Raw genomic sequence first — 20,067 nt, 5'->3', positions numbered from 1 at the left:
GCCGGGTCACGCGCGAGGTCGTGAGGCGGGACCCTGACTTTGGGCCGAGGCGGGTTGCGCTTTCCCGCACCATCCTCTCCGGCGCAGGCCTCTGGGAATACGCTGAACCCCATTTCCCAAAGGCCCGGCCCTCCTGGAGAGACTGCTCTTTCCAGAGAAAGAAGCCGAGATCCTTCTAGAGAACGGCCAAAGGGAAGTTCTCACTTGGCTCGTAAATCATAAGTTCTGTACTCCAACTTCTGGGGATGCTTGGAAAGATTTCCTGCTAACCAAACTCTTCATTGCTCAATGACCCCAAAGCAGAAGTGGGACCCTGAAGGCTCCATTTCACAATTGAGGAGTTTCTCTCCTGCTCCTGGTGGGCACTAGTCACCATCAGCAGGCCACACAGTAACTTCCTTTGCTTGGTTAGAGGAGGGACCGTGGATTTTCATCGGGGTCTCCACACACGGTGGAGGTGGGGTCCTTGGTGCAAGGCCTTGGGTGAGCTGGGACGACCCGTGGATGCCCAGGGTCCTCAGCACAGGTCTCCTTCTGGGGGAAGTTTCTGGCTCGCAAGGGTTGCAAAAGGAACATGTGACCCCAGCAGTTACAGCCGGAGCTCGCGAGGGCGCCTACTCGGTAAGGGGACGGAGCAAAGGTCGCCGTGTCCGGACCCTGTTAATCGTGTATCCCGGGCCTGATGATAGCAACTGTCTTTGGCTTGACTGCAGGGGGTCGTGGGCACAAAGAGCGCCACAGTCCTGCTTCCTGAGTCAAGAGTTACAAGGCTTATCTGCAGATTCGGATTCGAAGTGCACAGGTTAAAGGGAGGAACGTTTTTAGGCTAGCAAGGAATACAGCACAAACACTGCAGAGTAGTCCAAACAACTCAGCCACCTGTCTTTGACGAAGGGGCCAAACATCCTCACTGGAAGAAAGACAGCCTCTTTAATAAAAGGTGCTGGGAAAACTAGATTTCAAGCTGCCAAAGATGAAAACTAGACCCAGATCTTTCACTGTGCACTAAACTAAGATGGGGATGTATCAAAGATCTAAATATTAAAACAGAAACACTGAATCTACTGGAAAATAGGATAGGTAAAACTCTTGGAGACACTGGTGTAGGCAAAGACAAAAACAAAACTCCGATCTCACCTGAAATGTTGCAGAGAATCAACAGCTGGGATCTCATTTTATTAAAAAGCTTTTGCACAGCAAAAGAAACTGGCAACAGAGTAGAGACAACCCACGGCATGGGAAAACATTTTTGCCAGCTGCTCCTCAGACAAAGCACTACTATCTAGAATATATAAAGAACAAAAAAAAAAAAAATCAGAACCTGCCCTCAATTTAAAGACCCAATCCAAAATGGGCATCTGAACTGAACAGACATTTCTCAGATGAAGATGTACAAATGGCAAATAAATACATGAAAAAATGTTCAAAATCACTAATCACTTGAGAAATGAAAATTAAAACACTGAGATTCCATCTCACTCCAGAAAGCATGTCTATCAAGAAACCAACAACAAATGCTGGAGGGACTGCGGAGAGAAAGGAGCCCATCTCCCCTGTTGGCGGGATTGGAAATTGGTGCAATTACCGTGGAAATCAGTGTGGAGAGTCCTAAAACACACACACAAACAAAAAAGCCACCAACAACTAGAGGCTTCATTTGACCTAGCTGTTCCCCTTCTTGGCATCTTCCCAAAGAGTTAAAAGCATTAATACCAGAGCAATATATGAACACTCATGTTTATAGCAGCACAATTTGTTATAGCTATATCTTGGGAAAAGTCCACGTGTTCAATGGCTGAATGGATAAAGATGTCGTTTTTATATACGATGGAGCACTACTGTGCCATAAAGGATAAGCTTGAGACATTTCTAGTTAAATGAATGGATCTTGAGACCATACTCCTAAGTGAAATAAATCAGACACACATACTTAAATATCACATTGTTTCTCTTGCGCGGGTAAATAAGGACCAAAGTGGATAACAGACATTGGGAAGTCAGAAGAAAGTGCTCAGCTGGGAGGGAGAAAAAGGCAGTGGAAGAGGGGAGAGAAGGAAGGGGTAAAAGGACAGAAGGAAGAAATGGAAACAAAGCTTTTGTAAATGAGGGGAAGAGGGGTTGAAAAGAGAGGGGAATGAGGAAAACGGAAGAATCAAGATATATTAGGCACAGGTACAAATTCCCTACGATGAATGTATCATTACGTATATCAAAGGTTTACCAATAAAATTAATTTTTAAAAAGTTGCTGGCCCTCCAGGATTTCCACGACACAGAACTCAGAAAGTGATGGAGGAACCAGAGGGAAGGAGGGGGTCTGTTCTTTGTGTCTATGATTCTCAAGCTGAGAAGAGGGAAGTGATATTTGACGTGACTCAAGTGTCTTCTTTCTCAGCGCCTTGCCACAAGTCGTGTCCGGCGACACCCAGTGCGTGCAGGGTCTGGTCCTTCCCGCTGGTGCTGGGCATCCACACAGCAGGCTGCTCTGAGAAGCTGGCTGAGCGCACCTCTGGGAGACCCTAAAACTGTGCAGGAGGGGTCCTTCTGAGAGGTTCCCAAGGAGGTCGTCGCAGGGTCATCCACCAACCTGCCAAACTTGAATTCCACTCTAGAGCTGCTGTTGGTGAAGGATCTTGGCCAGAGATGTTCTCAGAAAAAGCCAGCAGGTTGCTGGCGCCTCAGGAGAGGTGGCTGTGTCTGAAGAACCTGTTGGACGGGCTGCTCTGGGAGATTCACTGCTGGAGGGGAGTTTATCTCTCCCCTGACAGACTCTCCTACCTGGCGGCCCCAGGTCTCCTGGAAGTCTCAAAGGCGTGTTCTCTCTTGACACGGCTGCGGGCCGTGAGGTCATTTGGTGGATAGTGACTCATCTTCTTATTGTGGCTTGGTGCTGAGGAGGCTCCCGACCTCCCACACCCTCTCTGCTGAGCTGGTGCTGTGAGCTGTTGTTTTATGTGCAGTGTGTGCCTCTGCTGTCTGGCCTGGAAGATCAGAGCAGGGATGTGGGAGCTGGACATCTTCCTGCAAACCACTACAAAGCACTCTGCCTGAGAAGCCGGCCTAGAGTTTTCCTCTGTGGAAGTAACTGAATCATTCCCGATCCTGGTGGTGCTTAAGAGCAGAGCCAAGCTGAGGAGGTTTGAGAGGACTGCAGTCTCCTTTGATTCTCAGCACAGCCCCCTGCTGGGGGGGGTGCTGCCTTCCCATTTTACAGTTGGGAAGACTGAGCATCCGAGAGAGCTGCACTCAGCACCAGGCTCCTGGAAAGAGATTTGAATCTGATCTTTTTCTGTTTTTTTGAAATCCCACTAAGTCTCTTGGTAAATGCATGATCCAAGGCCACAGACACAAAAGCCTATTCATTTCTAAAAATAAGGTTGATTTTTTTCCCCTTGTCCTAATAAAGAACAGCACATGTATTTTCTAGTAAGTCCAGGGCCAGACCCCCCTCCCAAGTGAAGGGGAAGGATGATGATGAGCTTTGGTACGCTGTGGAGTGACCTCCAAATCTTTTCTCCCCTTCTTCCTTCATGTTGTATTGTCTGGCTCCCACCCTGCAAGCTGCAGACATTTCCTATGATTCCACATTCCTGAGTTGAGCCACATCCTGGATATGGCGTTTGTTTTGATGGCTGCTGACAGCGTTTGGTAGGCTGGTTGTTTCTGCAGGGCACAGTGGTCTCCTCAACAGCTGCACAGCTGCTCTTGATGCCCTGGGTCAATGGCCAGAAGCTTGTGCCCGTTTCCAGGTGCCTAGGCAGACAAGACTGAGTGGCTCAGGTTTGTAGTTGACCCTGCCACTGTCCCCAAGCACAACATGCTGCACAGTCCTGCCTGGCTGTGCTGCGGTGTGCTGTGCAGTGCTGGGAGTAAAAGCAGTTCCCTGGGGGCCCAGTTACAAGGTTGGCATCATAACTGTCCCCTTCAGAACATACTGACCTGAGCCTGGTGTACAGCCTGCCTATGATCTTGCCCATGAGGTCTAAGGGGCACCCCAACATTCCCCCGACTGGAGAGTTTGCCCTGGAAAGTCAGGCCCCAGGCACCTAGCAGGTGCTAGACTTCTGCTTTCAGCTCTGGAGACAGCAACTGAGCGAGGCCCCTGGCGGTGAGGAGTGTACACTCTGCTGGAGGAGCATGCAAAGGAGCCCGGGAAGTTAAAGGTGCTTGGAAATGGAAAACTGGGTGACCCTAGTGCCGGGGGCCTCTGGACAGCCTGGTCCAGACCACTCTCCAGTAGCCTGCGACTTGGCATTGAATGATGAGGCCACAGCCATGGAATGTGCAGAAAGGGCAGGGTCTGGCCCAGGGCTTGGTGAGTGAGGACTCTGGAAGGCACGATGAGCCAGAGGCCATGGGGAGTCCACAGAGTTGCCAGGCCATCGGGCTGCAGTACCCCGAGGGTGCCCAGGGCCCTTTCCCACAGGCTGGCTCACAGCTTCCGGTCCACTCCCCCCACCTCAGGTCCCTCTCTTGGTTTCTTCTGCCCCAGGACTTTCCACCCCTGCTCAGGCGATGAAGGAATTCACCAGCACAGGAGAGATTTAGATTTCACCCTGGCTGTTGCTCACTTCAGGAGCACCGAGGGCGAGAACTAACTTGTGTCCTTGAGCTCTCTCTGGGGCTTGGGGATGGACGGTGGGTAGAGGGGAAGCAGGTGGCCCTGGTGGTCTGTTGGGAGCTGCGGAGGGAGGGTGGATGGCAGTGGAGGAAAAGCATTGCCAGAGAGGGAGGGAGACGCCTGCAGAGGGCCGAGAGGCACATGATGGGCGCTCGAGATTCCCTGCTGTATGCCATCCAGCCATCCTGCCTCTGGACACCTTGTTGGACCCTCAGAGGGAGGGGTCTGAAGACTTGCTCTGAGCCTCTGTCTCCACTTCTACAAGGTGCAGGGACCTCACCACAGAACCCTGCTTATCAGCAACCGCAAACCTGGGGAGTCAGGGAAGATGCAACCGAGAAGGCTGGAGCACCCATAACCTTCAGAACCACAGGCGTTCAGGGCGCGCGTGCGTGCATTTCCTCCTGTAAGTCCGAGATGTCACAGCTCAGGAGGCTTGTTGTCAAGGTGCCTAAGAGTTGGCCAGGCATTTCCACGGCCAGCAGCGGGTATGAACACCACGGTGTGTTTACGCTGTGGTCCTGGGAAGAAGATGGAAGACTGCCATGGAGCTTGAGGACTTAGCTTTGTGAGAAACATCAATGTCCTCCCAGCCCCTCTCCTCTTGAAATTACTTATTCATCCTCCCAGAACTTTCTTTACCAGGAAGCGAACGCACAAGGAAGCAGGGTGCAAGAAAACAGAGCTCAGCTCATCAGAGGGGCTGCCCACTCCCTCTGAGTCACTCATAATGGCCCCTCAGATGTCACTTTCATGGAAAAATTTCTGCTTCTGAATCACAAGCAAACACTATAATTCAACAATCTTCTCAGAGTTATTCAAGGAACTTCACTGTACTCAGAAGTGGAAGATCAGGGGTGGATGAAATCAATGAATTCTGAGTACTGTTTTTCTCTGAATTATATTTCATTTGCCACGGGGTGCTGGGGTGCTCCATCCGATTCCTGGGGACAGTTCCTGGGGAAGTCTGGAGAGGCTGATTGGGGGTTTCTGGGTGACAACTCAGCCTTTCTTATCTTCTTGGTTCTAGTCCCATAATAGACCCAAGTGTCATCCAGGAAAAGGCTCACTACCACGGAGTCTTCTTATGAGTGACGGCTGTCACATTGGCGAGAGAAGGGGTCTCAGGCGAAGGGCAGGCGGGTGCTGCTTAGGAATCTGCGTCTCGGCAGCAGTTACCCAGCTTGCTCACCGTGCAAGCTGAGAGGAGCTCTTGCTCCTGGGCAGCGTCAGACCAAGCTCTGCCCTGGAGTGCTCTCGCTGCTCACCTGCCCTTGCCCCAGCTCATCTCTGGGGGCAGAAAACAACTTTGTTATTCATCGCAGCTGGTCGCTTCTAATCGCTTGCCACAGTGCAGGGCCGGGGGTCACCTTTAGCCTGGCCTCTCCGGGACTCCACTCATCTGTTTCCTGGCCAAAGGCCACTTCTGCTGGGCAGAGGGCACGGCACGATACATTCACCTCGCTGGGAATCAGAGAACTCCTTCCTTGGGGAGCAGGACCTTCATCCATACGAAAAGGCTGAGACAGGAGAGACTGCTCTTTAAATGCACAACATTTCCTGCCTTACGCTCTCCCTAGGCATTGAGATTCATGTCTGCGCCCATGCAAGTTTGAAGCCTGATTGGGGGCTCCTGCTCAGGGTCGTGGTGTGGAAAGGGGGGCCCACTCTGCAGATAGCCGCATTGCCCCCTCTGTGCTTCAAAGCTGGCCTTCAGTACCTGCCTGTTCCCCTCTTACACATGAGAGGAGTTCAGGGTCAGGGAGAAGATGGGCCCCCTTGGCAGCAGAACTGGGCTCCTGCCCCTGCCCCTGCCCCTGGCTGTCTCTGCCCTGCCCGGTCCTCTCTGCAGCCCTGCATCCGAAGCTCAGAACCCAGCTGAGACTGAATAAACACTGCTGGCGATACAGGAATCAAAGCAAACAGGGCTCCCCACTTGCCAACTGCCCCATTAACAGAAAAGCCTTTTAAGCACCCATCTGGAAGCCTGGCTTTTCCCTCCCTAAGCAAACTGAGACGGCCAAGAGGAATGTGCAGGGTGGTGGGGACAGCACACTGGGTCCTGCTCACACTGCGGAGAATGAACACAGGGAGGTCAAAAATGCTCTCCAGCCCGGCCAGTGGTCCTCACAGAGAGCTGGATGTGGCCACACCGATCCTTTTCAGCTGCTCTGCCCCAGAGGCCGGGGCCACCACAGCCATGGCTTCCCATAATACCACACCGTGGCTATCTTCCCTCCAATTTGTTCCCAAAGGCCAGGTTTCGTGACAGTTCATATTTTCAGCCTAGACCATCTCTTAAGGAATGGAGGAAAAAGTCCTGGAGTCCTAGGTCCCCACCTAACCATTAGAAGTTCATACTACTGAATAAATATATTATTGGCTTTAAGAAAACCAGCTGCTCTGGTCATCGCTGCTCTAACGCACTCAGCTGTCAGTGTGCGCTCAACAAACATTTGCTGAGGCCCTGCACTCTGGGGACTCAGAGGTGATGCTGCTGGTGGGGAGATAAGGCATGTGGAGGGAACATCAGCAAACAGGACCCCCTGTGGCCACTGTGGACTTACACACTCTCCTCGAGCAGGGGTCTCTGGCGAGGCAGTCACATGGAGCTGCCGTCCAGCTTGAAGGGTCTGGAAGACAGGAGAGCCTGGTGAGACGGAAGAGAGAAGCGGGGAGGCACGGGGCGAGCGGAGAGAGGCTCACGCTCCAGAGAGCTCCAGGGTCCCTCTTCTTGCATTTCATTTGTGAGAAATCCCGAGGGGCACATATGCATTTCTTCTTCCTGAGTTCACACTTTTCCTCTTTACCACTCTTGGGTGGGGCAGAAGCACCTGAGAATTATGTGGTCACTCAGATTCATGTAGAACTCAATTCCAAACCTACCGAAGCATCACAAAAGTACTGATCTTGCCCGAACTTTAAAAAGATCGCCCCTGTTCTGTCTTCCTGCATTGGCCAGCGGCTTTCTGCATACTCATCGCACCATTGTGATTGTCTTAGCAAGCTGCTGGCATTGTAAAGACAGGACCCCGAAGTGCCACGCCCTGCAAGATCTCCTGGGCACAAGGACTTCCACTTATGGAACCACTGTGCTATGATCAGAATCAGGAAATAGAATGGGTATAATATTATCATTCCATACTCAGGTCACATTTGAATTTGGACAAGGGTCCTAATGATGTCCATTAGAGAAACCTTATTCCCTGTGCAGGATCTGGCGAGGATCGGGGTGCACTTGCTGGGTACATTAGCTCTGTCTAGACAAGCACACATGGAGATGGAGGGCTCCAGGCTCTGTTCCAGTGCTGCGGCCAAGGTCACTGGTCTGGTCAGGGCAGGGTGCGAGGACCTTAAGGGCTTCTGCTCTGGGTCCAGGGTCATGCCACCTTTGGTCCAAGTCCTATGGGATAGTTTCTCTGCTCCTGTCATAGCACAGGGTTTCTGAGGGCCGATGTCTAGAAAAGGGGCCCAGAAGACATTTTGCCACCAGGCGGGGAAGGCCTGGATGCCAGACTGTGGAGTTTGGATCATGTCTTGATGGTGTCTCATGCTCTTTAGAATCACATCACTTTTACAACTTCAGTAAAGTTCAAAAAGGAAGTTTTTTCTCATGCTTGTTCTGCTATTATGTGTACTATTTTTCTATGAACATTAAAGTTTCTGATCTAAAAATATAGTGTCCACCTACGTTCCCCTCAAAGTCACCTCAGTGGCACCAGTGGCTTTCAAATGGCTCCCTAGGAAACACAATGGAAGACAAGAGGCCAAGGGATGGGTTTAGGTGAGATGACTACATAGACAGGGAACACCTTTCCTGTCCACTTAGGGGGACGGGGAGCCAGGGGCACACTTGACAGGGGCACCACAGCCAGTGCCAGTGAAGAGGCCACCATGGCAGGGCCTGTGAATGGTGCTCGCTCCAGGCACCGTGCAGGGGCAACTTTTGGCCTTGTGCTCATACCAGGAAATGATGGGGCAATATTCTGCTGGGGGAAGAAAATATCCCCTAGAAGGGTGATAGAGAGCAGGGAAGAGGGTGGGCTGGACTCTGGGCGGGGCACACCCTTGGGCCAGCGGGAGGGTAGTTTGGTCAGCCACTCTCACCACGGCAGTGCCTGAAGCCGTCCTGAGCTCATACTTGGTGAACTGTGGCCTCTCCCGGAGTCTGAGCATTTTAGGACCTTATCCTTGGGCTTAGAGCAAGGATGCGGGAAATCGTGCACATTCAAATTGGCCAGTGTGGCAACCAGATCGGAGCTAAGGTAGGTAAAGCTTGATTGTTAATACTGTACCAGCTTCCCCAGGCCCATAGATGTAGTCAGTGACAAAATGACCCAGGTTAGCAGGGAAGAGCAAGAGCCCAGCAGAATGCATGTGTGTGCTTCACAGCATATTACAAGGTCGTTACACAGGTACAGGAATTATGAAGGACTTAGAAGGTCAATTAACTAAGTACTCTTGTCTGAGGTTACATGTGGATAATACATGTCAACCATTTTTCTTTTATCGTTTTAGTAATGAACGTTCATATCTAAAAACAGTAATTTATCTCAAAAGTTTTCTAAGGTTTGTCAGGAAATTTTTGACACCATATCAATATAGTCTTATCTTTTCCATCCCACGTTTATGTTATACAGAAAAAAGTTGATTTAGTATGAAACAAAAAATTAAGGAGGAAAGCCCAAAATAACGGATTTGTGCAGTGGCAGAAATCATTAAAACACACCCTTTGAGATGTAAATGAGTTTGTCTCTACTCTGGCTTACTGCTTAAATGTCTTCCAAGTATCTGATTCAGTTAGTTAACACCAAGAAGACCGGAGTTAGAGCCTAAGATCTCCAGTCCTAATTGTAACTCCAACAATATTGTGTGACACCTATCTAACTTGTTCTTTGCTATCTTCAAATTACTTTTACTACTATGAAATACATTAAAAGTAAGGCTTTAAAACATCTATGTTAGGAGATCTTCATTTTTTCCACATCAACATTTCTCACAGTAGCTCAGAGGTAGAAACAACTGTTGCAATATATGAGTGGATAAACAAGATGTGGTCTATCCATACAATGGGCTGTTATGCAGCCTTAAAAGGGAAATTTGAAAAGCAACATGTTGCATAAAATTTGTTTTAAAATGGGTTTGTGTACAGTTCGGTAGCATTAAGTCCATTCATACTGTTTTAAATCCAATCTCCAAAATAGTTTTCATTTTACAAAACTGGAACTCTGTCTCTAAGGTCCCTGGGAACAACCACTCTCCTTTCTCTAAGAAGCTGATCGCTCTAGGCACCTTATTTCCATGGGATCATGAAGTATTTATCCCTTTGAGAATGGCATATGTCAGGTGCCATGATGCTGTAAGAGGCCCACGCATGCTGTGGTAGTGGGTATCGGACTCCCACCTTAAGGCTGATAATATCTCAGTGAATGCGCATACCATACCTCGCCAACCCTTTCATCCGTGGATGGGCATTTGTGTTGTCTCCATCTCTCAGTACTGTGAACAGCGGTGCTATGAAAAGCCTAAGGTCTGTCAGGGCAGGACTTTTAATTTTATGGGGCAAAGAAGAGCACTGCACGGAAATCTGTCGGCACTCGTGTGCGAATGACAGATGTTCACAGCTAACATACGGAGAAGCAATGGACGAGTCCCCTACTCTGACACAGAAAGGTAACACGAAGAGAGGCCCTGAGAGGAAGTACATGATGAGACAGGACTGTGCCGCCTAATGGTTGGAGCCCCACAACGACTGATTTGGGGATCACAAAAACTTTAGAGACCCATTAAAATTATTGCTTCAGAACTTCCATTTATTTATCCTTTCACATCCTAAACAGTGCTGGTAACTTACAAAATAGAGCTTCATTATGAAGACCATGGCCAGACCAGAGGCATCGTTGTAAGATATGGTTGGGAAAGTAAAATATGGTTGGGATTTGGACTTACGTGAATATATTTCCAATGCACTTTAATTTGTGATCAAAAGGGGTCATCCCAGTAACTTTGTCCATATTAAGAACTTGACATACAGTTATACTAATAAATGCTGTACATGAGATTGGAACTGCTGTATGTTCTAAACTGTTATAAAAGAATGGCTATATATAATTTTGAATTATGTATTTGCCTGAAATAAAAAATGCACATTACTTAAAATCATGCACAGAGGTCCTGCTTATGGGCTTTTTGGAAAACCTCATGAAAAGAAATTCCCAAAGTGAAATAAGGTATTACTGTGAAATCAGATAAGAATCCCGTTTATTTTCATTTAATGGGATCTACTCTTTAACAGCTTGGAGCACAAGGCAAAATTAGAGATACACTGTCTGATGTAAAATTTTAAAACGACAGCTTTAATGTGTATAATGGCTTGAATTTAATAGAAGAAAAAATCCAATTTAATATTTTGTTTGACATTTTACTTCTGGAGTTTGGGTGGGTAGAAGACACAATCTTTATATTCACAGTTGGTAGAGGGAAAAAGTGAATTATGCCCCGGTCACTTATGAGAGGAGTAAGAAAACTGGCGTGGGGAAGGTGAGGCAGACCCAGCAGAATGGGGCTGAGGTGCTGCCTCTGTGGGGTGCAGACCACACCTTCCCCGCCCCGCTTTGCACTGATCTCGCCCCTCTTCCTGCTTTCAGTTCTGGGAGATGATCGGTGAGGAGCACGGCGTCGACTACATGGGGAGTGACCTCGGGGCCTCTGCCCTACAGCTGGAGCGAATCAGCGTGTACTACAACGAAGCCTATGGTGGGCTGGCGGCCGGCAGAGAAGCAAAGGCTCACGTGACCCAAGTGTCACTAGGGTCCTGAGTGCGGGGTCCTCGCCCCTACGCATGAGGCAGGCGGGGCGGGGGGAGGTCAGAGGTCACAAGCCGTAAAGCACTTGCCTTACAAACTTTTCAGTTTCTAAATGATAACTAGACTCATGCACAATAGGAAGGAGCAGAATCTCAGTGATTGGAATATAATGAGCAAAGCAACGATGAGAAAGTATTTTTTGAAAAGGTATTTTAAAGATCTGTGTGATTGCTGTTAGGGTCAAGGAGATCACGAGTCCTTTCTAGAATACTTGTGCTTTTTAAACCAGTATCACAAGGTTTCATTTTGATGAAACATTAACTTTTAGAAAAACAACAGTTTGCTGACTTCTTCCTGTTTTTCTGCTCAGGTAAAAAGTATGTGCCCCGAGCTGTGCTGGTGGACCTGGAGCCGGGGACAATGGACAGCATCCGGTCCAGCAAATTAGGCGCCCTCTTCCAACCAGACAGTTTTGTCCATGGTAGGTTTTTCCAAAGGTTCTACCTGGAAGAGATTAGGATGCCTCCTAGTGGTGCCTGCCTTGCCTCACCTTTCCCTCTTTTCACCTTTTTACCACAGGTAACTCTGGGGCTGGCAACAACTGGGCAAAGGGCCACTACACCGAGGGCGCCGAGCTGATAGAAACCGTCATGGACGTGGTGAGGAGCGAGAGTGAGAACTGCGACTGCCTGCAGGGCTTCCAGATCGTCCACTCCCTGGGTGGGGGCACAGGCTCGGGCATGGGCACCCTGCTCATGAACAAGATCCGGGAGGAGTACCCCGACCGCATCCTCAACTCCTTCAGCGTCATGCCCTCGCCCAAGGTGTCGGACACGGTGGTGGAGCCCTACAACGCTGTGCTGTCCATCCACCAGCTGATCGAGAACACAGACGCCTGCTTCTGCATCGACAATGAGGCGCTCTATGACATCTGTTTCCGAACCCTGAAGCTGACGACGCCCACCTACAGGGACCTCAACCACCTGGTGTCCTTAACCATGAGCGGCATCACCACCTCGCTGCGATTCCCCGGTCAGCTCAATGCAGACCTGCGCAAGCTGGCAGTGAACATGGTCCCCTTCCCTCGGCTGCACTTCTTCATGCCTGGCTTTGCTCCACTCACAGCCCAGGGCAGCCAGCAGTACCGCGCCCTTTCTGTGGCTGAGCTTACCCAGCAGATGTTTGATGCCCGCAACACCATGGCTGCCTGCGACCCACGCCGCGGCCGCTACCTGACCGTGGCTTGCATCTTTCGGGGGAAGATGTCCACCAAAGAAGTGGACCAACAGTTGCTGTCTGTGCAGACCAGGAACAGCAGCTGTTTTGTGGAGTGGATTCCTAACAATGTTAAGGTGGCTGTCTGCGACATCCCACCCCGGGGGCTGAACATGGCGGCCACCTTCATAGGCAACAACACAGCCATCCAAGAGCTCTTCAGCAGGGTTTCGGAGCACTTCTCGGCCATGTTCAAAAGGAGAGCTTTTGTGCACTGGTACACCAGTGAAGGGATGGATGTCAGTGAATTCGGGGAAGCTGAAAGAAACATCCACGATTTGGTGTCTGAGTACCAACAGTTTCAAGATGCCAAAGCGGTTCTGGAGGAAAACAAAGAGGTCGTGGAGGAGGCAGACATGGGAGCAGAAGATAAGGAACCTGAGCTGTGAGGGAGTCATCTGGATTCGGGTCTGTGCTTTGTGGTTCGAGCCTGCTCTGTGCTGTGGCCCTGCTGAGGAGGCGGGGGTGGGTTAGGGTGGGATGGCTGATGCAGCGGGTCTCTGCCCAGGAACTGCCCACACCGCTTTGATATGCCACGTGCACCCCACTAACTTCACTGTAACAGCAGAGTGGACTATGAAACACTGCCTCTGTCCCCGAGTACTCTCCAGGACCGACTGCATGCCCAGCCTTGTGCCAGGGTACAGGTCTGCAAGGAGCTGCTCAGTTCATGTGTACCTTCATCATCAGTGCTGCCAGGCCTCTTACATCAGTCTCTTCCACTTCACACACACTGCCCAAGCCTGCCTTCCTCTGCCTGCGGCCTCCAGAAAAGCCAGGTGACTGCAGGCTGAGGGAAATGAGGGCCCGGGTCCCTCAGTCACCGGTGTAGGACTTATGTACCCCTCAGTGCACTAACTGCAAAGGAGAAAGGGAGGAAAGGCAACAGACCTCTCCACAGAAATCCCTGGCCAAGACACAAAAAGCAAGATAAGATGGACAAAACTAACTAACTCCAATTTACTGAAAAATCCTCTTTATTTCTGAGGAACCATTTTCAGAATATATATTTATGTATTTTAATTTGTTTGAATTAGATTCTAGAAACTCAATAGTCATCTTTGGTTTTCCTTCTAAAGGTGATTTGGAAACGTTCACTCTTTATCCTCCCCACCACCCCCTGCAGCCTCTAAGCCCTCTGAGAAAGGGCACATTACACACTCGGCAACCACCTAATGTGGGAATCAGGCAGAAATGGCTGCAGTGCCCTTCTCGGTGACGGAGGACATTATCTCATTAGGGAACTTTTACAGTTCAAATTAATAGGCCCAAGTTGCCATAAATGTTTGCATGATGACACAGCTTTAACTATTACACGATTTTAATCTGCTCACATTACAACAGGACCAAAGACACAAGAGCATAATCAAATCATAACTTCATTACTGCTCACCTATGTATGACATGCAGCACGACTGCCATCCCCTCCAGTACAGGGTCAGGACGGCCTTCTAGAACGACCACTGTGTGATACTACTTGATCGTGGGTAATGGGTACTCGGAAAATACCGACCCTCACTTTTGAAATACTTACTTGCAGGCAACTAGGTTCTCACAACCTGATGTGCTTTTGTAATCAGCAGTAATACAGTAACAGGTAGATGGAGAGTTGCTCATTCTGAAAACCTTCCCTCTCTTCCTTTGTGATCATGAGGAAATAACAGATGCATATCAAGAGAGAATTAGGACTTGCTGTGGGTCTCACTGCCAAGCTTTCTATCTACGAAGTTAAACAAGCACAAAATAACATTTTAAACACTTCCTATTTGTGTGTGGTTCAAGAAGCATTAGATTTAGTAAGAAACTGCATCTATACACTCTTAGTTTGAATAACTTCCTTAAATACTAAAAAGATAATCTGTGATCAGATAAGAATTAAGACGTTTGATTTCTCTGGCACTTTCCTTCTCAAATTTAAAAAGGCAATAAAATAGATGCAAGCAAAGATATAGATTTAAACCGGCTAAAAAAAATATGCTGATTTATATTACCGTAAAGATGTTTGTTTGCTCAGTAGTAATCATTAAAGTACAAAGAAATTCAAATTTAAATGGCTGAATTGCTTTATTTTGGACTAAATTCCTTTTCTCAGAACCTAACTACCCAGATTATAATTTTAGTTAAAAATATTTCAAAATGTATCTCACCATCCTACTCTTTCGTGTGCTACCAATAGATTAAAACAATAGACTAGAAGCCCAGACAACTCTCTCCCTGATTTTGAAGAGCTTATTCCTTTAGTGGTATGGTTGCTATGGTGACACTGGTCTCTGAGAGACAGAGCAGGATTATGGAGTTTGAGAGTTTGTCCGATTCCTTCATTCCGCACACAAGGACACTACATGAAGAGAACAATTAACTGACTCCCTTAACCACAATCCCCCTAGTTAGCAAAATGTCCACAACTCAGTGTGATTGGGGTCTTCTCATTTGTGTGGTTGTCCTGCATATTTCTGAGCTGCCAGGTGCAGAAGTTTATTTCATCACAGTATTAGCTCAGGATTTTTTTTTTTTAAACCTCAAAGAATCTTTGTTGGATAGTAAAATTTGTCTTTTATTCAGTTAATCCTTTTCATACTGGAACCCCTGTCCTTATGTCTCACCTGTACTTATCCTATCTGCTTCCCTAATAAATGACTTACTTATCTCCAATTATTTGCTTGGAAATAATTTATCCCTTTGCCCAATTAGCTACTTTGTTTGGTATTTAAAAAGCCCTATAGCCTTTTAATTCATTTATTCCTATCCTTTGCAATGGAAGATATTTTCTAGTACCTCAAATCTTGAACTGTGGCTGAACTCGGGTGCTCTAACTTGTCAGCAGCATGACTGCCGGTGCCGAGGCGACTCCAGGCTCTCCTGACTCGCTGCTGTACAACACACTGGCTCCCTCTCTTCAATGAAACCTGTGGAACCAGTGTCAGGGGCAGGAGTCATCCCGAGGAACTGAGAACAAAGGCATTTTCCTCGGCCCTGATCAATTATTGTGAGCTTAAGTATCACGGAAAGAACTGGCTATAGAATTGTTTAAAAGTTCCTGTTTCATTTCTTCATTCTTTAAAAAGTTAAAACGTGCAATTAACATTGCAATCTTTTACTTAGCCAAAAGCTTCCAAGTTTAAAAAGTAAAAACAACAACACCTGCAACAATTGCTCATCCTTAATGAAGGACCATTAAAATATCACAAAACCGTTCTAATCATTGTGCTCCAGACCTGCAAACAGCTCAGAATTTAACTCAGCCATCAATGCAAAAAACAAGGTGTTCAACAGCTTTGCCTCATTTCCTATGAGAAATGCTACCAGGAAATACATTCATCTATAAGTCAACATGACAAACACTTTGTGCCTTAACTCTAATGTTAATAATTCTTTTCCATAGGTTTTAAATAACAATGTTTTATTTAAACAATAAAAGAGTGCTATGATTACTACATTTAATTTAGCAATTATCCTTTAATGTATGTATGCTTTCAGTAATTATTCTCATTGAGGTTACTGGCTAAGCAGCACTATTTAGAGGCAGATGACAGAACTATTCTAATGTGACTCTGCAATTCAAAGATTAAAGACAACAAAGCCTCAATGATAAGGTCTAATTTTGATTATCAACTATTATCAAAAGAAGCAATCTTCTATTTTGAGACATTTAAAGAATGTTTTCTGTATCTTTCTGGTCACTAAAAATCAATCACATACCTTTCCCTCCTCTAAGCCCTGTCTCATACGGTTCTAACCGTGCAGTTTTGGAGGTAGCTTCTATAAAGAAAGTCCCAAAAGAAAACAAAAGCCACCAGTAACAGTGAACCACATATCACTTTATTGGCACCATCAATTCATGAACAAGATAGGTATTTTTCCCCCACAAAGTGACACTGATTTTAATCTGCCATAACATGTGCCCACACATCTTCACGGGAAAATGTAACATTTGAAGCTTTAGTCAGGGTCTAGGAAGAAAAAAGAAAATACGGCAGTTGCTACCTGGTTCTTTTAAACATTCAACATGAACAACAACAACAAAAAAATAACTTCCTTATATGAACTGTTAACAAGTGTGGCTGCAATTCATATGGGAGGGTGTGTGAGCCTTGGCTGACTGCATGAACAGCTTCAGCCGAGGAGGCACTTTCCCAATTGCAAAAACCAAACCAAACCAAACAAAAAAACTATTTTGCCTTTAAAAGACACTAAAATCCCCCTGTGTTAATGAAGTGGGGCACTCGCTGCTGCAGAGCATAACATGAGGGAACAACGCTTTGCAGGAGCTGGACAGAACTTCCTGACCCCACGGGTGCGGCAATGTTGTGGGAGTCGGATGCAGTGTCTGGCACCACACCGCTGCAGAGAGGCTTCTGTCAGCTCATGGCTGCAACAGAACCACCCGACAACAAACTAGGTCTTATGACCAACAATTAGACTGGCCAGAGAACCCCTAGAAAAGGGCTAAATTCCAAATACCACATCTCTAGACTTTAAAAGAAAATGAAAAGTGCTGAGGGGAGACAATTCCAATAAGTAAAATTGCTCATAACCACAAGCTGCCAAAGGATTAATATTTATCATGTTTCTGTGCTACTGTAGATCCAAGGCTTTTTAAAAGCAAAACAAGAAAACTAAATCTGAAAAACATTTCTGATCATTTTCCTTGCTTGCCTTTGAAATAACAATCTTAAGACAGGAGCTGAGAGATCAAATCACTTTTGTAGTCTGAAGCACATAAGTCTGAACTTGTCAACTTTACGGAACCGTCTTATTGCATGAGAATGTAACTCACATCACTAACATCTCTGGCAGAAGTAAAATGAACATTCTAAAAGCACAATAAATTTAGCAAAACAGCACTCACTGCAGGGTTTTGCAGATAAAATAGCAAGGGTCTGCTTGATAAAATAGCAGGATCCTTGCCTGTAACAGCAGCCACAAGTTTCGGAAGTAGTGATTTGTGAGGACATTAGCAGATGTGGGGAAATAAAAATTGCCAAGAACTTTAATTTTTCATGCTCCTGAACTCTTACATAATGCTTAACAGCAATTACGAAAGTGGGGAGTTTCTCCTTCAACTTATTTGATTTTGGGTAAATGAAACAGGTTTAATTAAAATAAGATGACTACCTAAGCATTGCTAAATGAACTGAAAATCAACGTGCCTATTATTTCTGGTTGTCAGGGTTTGAAAGGACATTCTTTTATCATGCCAACAGACTTCTATAACCTATATGCCTTAAATCACCACCCCAATAACTAACTCTGAAATGCATTGACTAAAATTAGTTTGATTTTTTTTTTATGTTGCTCTAAAGATTATATAAACATTTTGCATGCTTTGCATGGTCTTTGGTCTATTAGTCTGGTTTTCAATCTGCATATATAATTAACTTTACAAGGTCTTCTAAGATAAATGAATCTGTGTAACATACATGTACCAATCCCCTACAGTGAATGTAAATATGTGCTGCAAACATTACTACTAAAACAAAAACAAAAAGCAAACAACAAGGAACTGTCTACAGAACTAAAGCAACTCAGAACTGGGATTCACTTATTCCCAACATATACGTTGAAGAGTTAGTAACATTATGTGTCATTTTCTTTCTTCCTAAATGATTGTTTATTCATGTTTGTGCATAAACAAATAACATTATTAAAAGGTTAAAAAAAAAAAAAAACCCCAAAACAACTTTTCTAAGTCAGTAACTTACAAATTATTCTTTTTTCACTTTCACAATTTTTATGCTGCTACCAGAAGTCTTCTCAGCATTTGCTTTGAATTCTGTCTTCAGGGCATCCCTCACTGCTTTTGCACAGATCTGAGAGAATCGAATGTAGCTAGAAGACAATGAAAGATATAATATCAATCATTAATACCAGTATCCCATCAGACTATTACTGTGCTTTTGTTTTTCTATATTTTTAATTTTGGTTAGGTTGTACATTATTGCAAAAAATACATTTAAAAGTTACCAATACCAAAAATAACCTATAAAAATAAAAAATTAGAAATGTGTCAAAGTATTAGTTGGTATAGGTGGCCCTGATTTTCTTCTTGGTATTATGTTTTGTCTTTTTAGTGTATATTAATTTAAAATGAACATTTTAAAAAAACCCACACAAGAGACCAAAATGTTAATAGAGACCATTATATGAATAATCCCCCTCATCCCTCTACTTAAAACCTTTTCCTTTAATTGTGCCATTCTTACAAAGTGAGGCATACATAATTAAAAGAAAAAAATCATAACATTTCTCTGGTAAGTTATTTAAAGGCTTTCTGAGAATAATGGATTCTACCTAACAAGTTTGCCATTAAAAATACTTCCTAATCAAGGTTTCTAAATTAAACTGCAAAGTCCTCACACTGCATCATCAATTCTAACAAAATATCAAAAAGCCTGCTTCCTGTTTGGTAGATGGACTCTCATCAACATCTTATTTTCCTCAAAAATGTCACAGTACTTTTCGAATTTTTGAAAACAGGAAGGAGGAGGTGGTGGGTTGGTGGGTGTTTATTTCTCATGTTTTCAAATTTGTTTTTGGGAATCATAGGTATGAGTTCTGCTTCCACTCCTGACTGGGTGACCTTCAGGCTAGTCAACCTTTTCAGCTTGTTTATTCACCTGTGAAAACAACAGAATGAAAGGACGATATCTGCCCTGTAAGGGGATAGAAGAAAAGAGAACCACGAAAAAGCATGGATCCCCTAGCAAGTTGCTTAATAAGCAGTGTATTAGGTAAGACTACTATCCTTCCAAGGCTACAAAAATTTTGCTTGTCCTCCGTGAAAAAAACCCAGGCTGCAAAATGGTTGCTGGAAATTCATATGCTTCCAGAATGTTACCTCTGGAAGGTGCTACTTCATCTAGCTAAGGGACAATGTTACCTGAAGCTAGGAAGTCAGGGGTCAACTACAGGAACGGCTCATTACGCCAGACGGCCAGGTCCTCAAATGGGCTGCACACCTGAACTCCCTCAAAACCACCACTCATCTTTGTGCAGAATTCTCCACAGGCGAGAGGGGCTTTCACCCATTCTCAATAATGTGGAAACCTGAGGCCAAGGGGGATTAATGAAAAATGAAAATGCACGTAACATGGTAAAAGGTTCCACCTCGTGTTGGCAAAGCCACAAATGTTAGCCGTGGTTTATAACCTCGAGAACAATCTGTCGCCCTCTGGGTACCGAGTGACGTCCTCTGTGTTGCTTTTACAACATAAACCAAGCACAGGTCAGGAAGAACACTTTCCTCGGGTAAAAACAGGTCACATCTGTCTAGGCGTTTTACTCTGGGTTCCGAGGCCCGCGACCCCGTGGTCCCGCGCAGTGCCACCGGCGCGCCTTGTCCACAGCGACGCCATCTTGGCGGCGG

At 46.2% G+C, this 20,067-nt stretch overlaps 2 protein-coding genes and 1 long non-coding RNA gene across 4 annotated transcripts in view; 1 reads left to right on the top strand and 2 right to left on the bottom strand.

Moving 5' to 3' along the window:
- Tubb1 (tubulin beta 1 class VI) overlaps positions 1 to 14,242 on the top strand; it is a 15,443-nt gene extending 1,201 nt beyond the window's left edge. Inside the window, exons 1-4 of one of the 2 annotated variants that reach the window (XM_010628758.2) lie at positions 8,727 to 8,885; positions 11,268 to 11,376; positions 11,797 to 11,907; positions 12,006 to 14,242. In XM_010628758.2, coding sequence (XP_010627060.1) covers positions 8,829 to 8,885; positions 11,268 to 11,376; positions 11,797 to 11,907; positions 12,006 to 13,090 — 1,362 coding nt within the window. In that variant the 5' untranslated portion in view covers positions 8,727 to 8,828 and the 3' untranslated portion in view covers positions 13,091 to 14,242. Of the gene's footprint in view, positions 1 to 8,726; positions 8,886 to 11,267; positions 11,377 to 11,796; positions 11,908 to 12,005 lie in introns of those variants that run through there. The other variant, XM_033767009.1, reaches the window with a different exon arrangement.
- LOC117287225 lies at positions 11,666 to 15,594 on the bottom strand. The gene is made up of 3 exons (XR_004518441.1): positions 15,477 to 15,594; positions 14,236 to 14,421; positions 11,666 to 11,930 (listed from the first exon to the last, which is right to left on the bottom strand). It is a non-coding gene; the product is annotated as an uncharacterized LOC117287225 (long non-coding RNA).
- A 904-nt stretch (positions 15,595 to 16,498) lies between these two features.
- On the bottom strand, positions 16,499 to 20,056 carry Atp5f1e (ATP synthase F1 subunit epsilon). The gene is made up of 3 exons (XM_010628830.1): positions 19,984 to 20,056; positions 18,404 to 18,552; positions 16,499 to 16,651 (listed from the first exon to the last, which is right to left on the bottom strand). Exons 1-2 carry the CDS (start codon positions 20,054 to 20,056, stop codon positions 18,407 to 18,409), a joined length of 219 nt encoding a protein of 72 aa, XP_010627132.1. The 3' UTR covers positions 16,499 to 16,651; positions 18,404 to 18,406.
- Positions 20,057 to 20,067: the final 11 nt, after the last annotated feature.

The sequence above is a fragment of the Fukomys damarensis genome, unplaced genomic scaffold, assembly GCF_012274545.1.
Source record: "Fukomys damarensis isolate Sample0158 unplaced genomic scaffold, DMR_v1.0_HiC HiC_scaffold_22, whole genome shotgun sequence".
In the NCBI taxonomy this organism is placed as follows: domain Eukaryota; kingdom Metazoa; phylum Chordata; class Mammalia; order Rodentia; family Bathyergidae; genus Fukomys; species Fukomys damarensis.
Note: the sequence above shows the minus strand (reverse complement) of the source record. Positions and strands in the feature narration are given on the sequence as shown.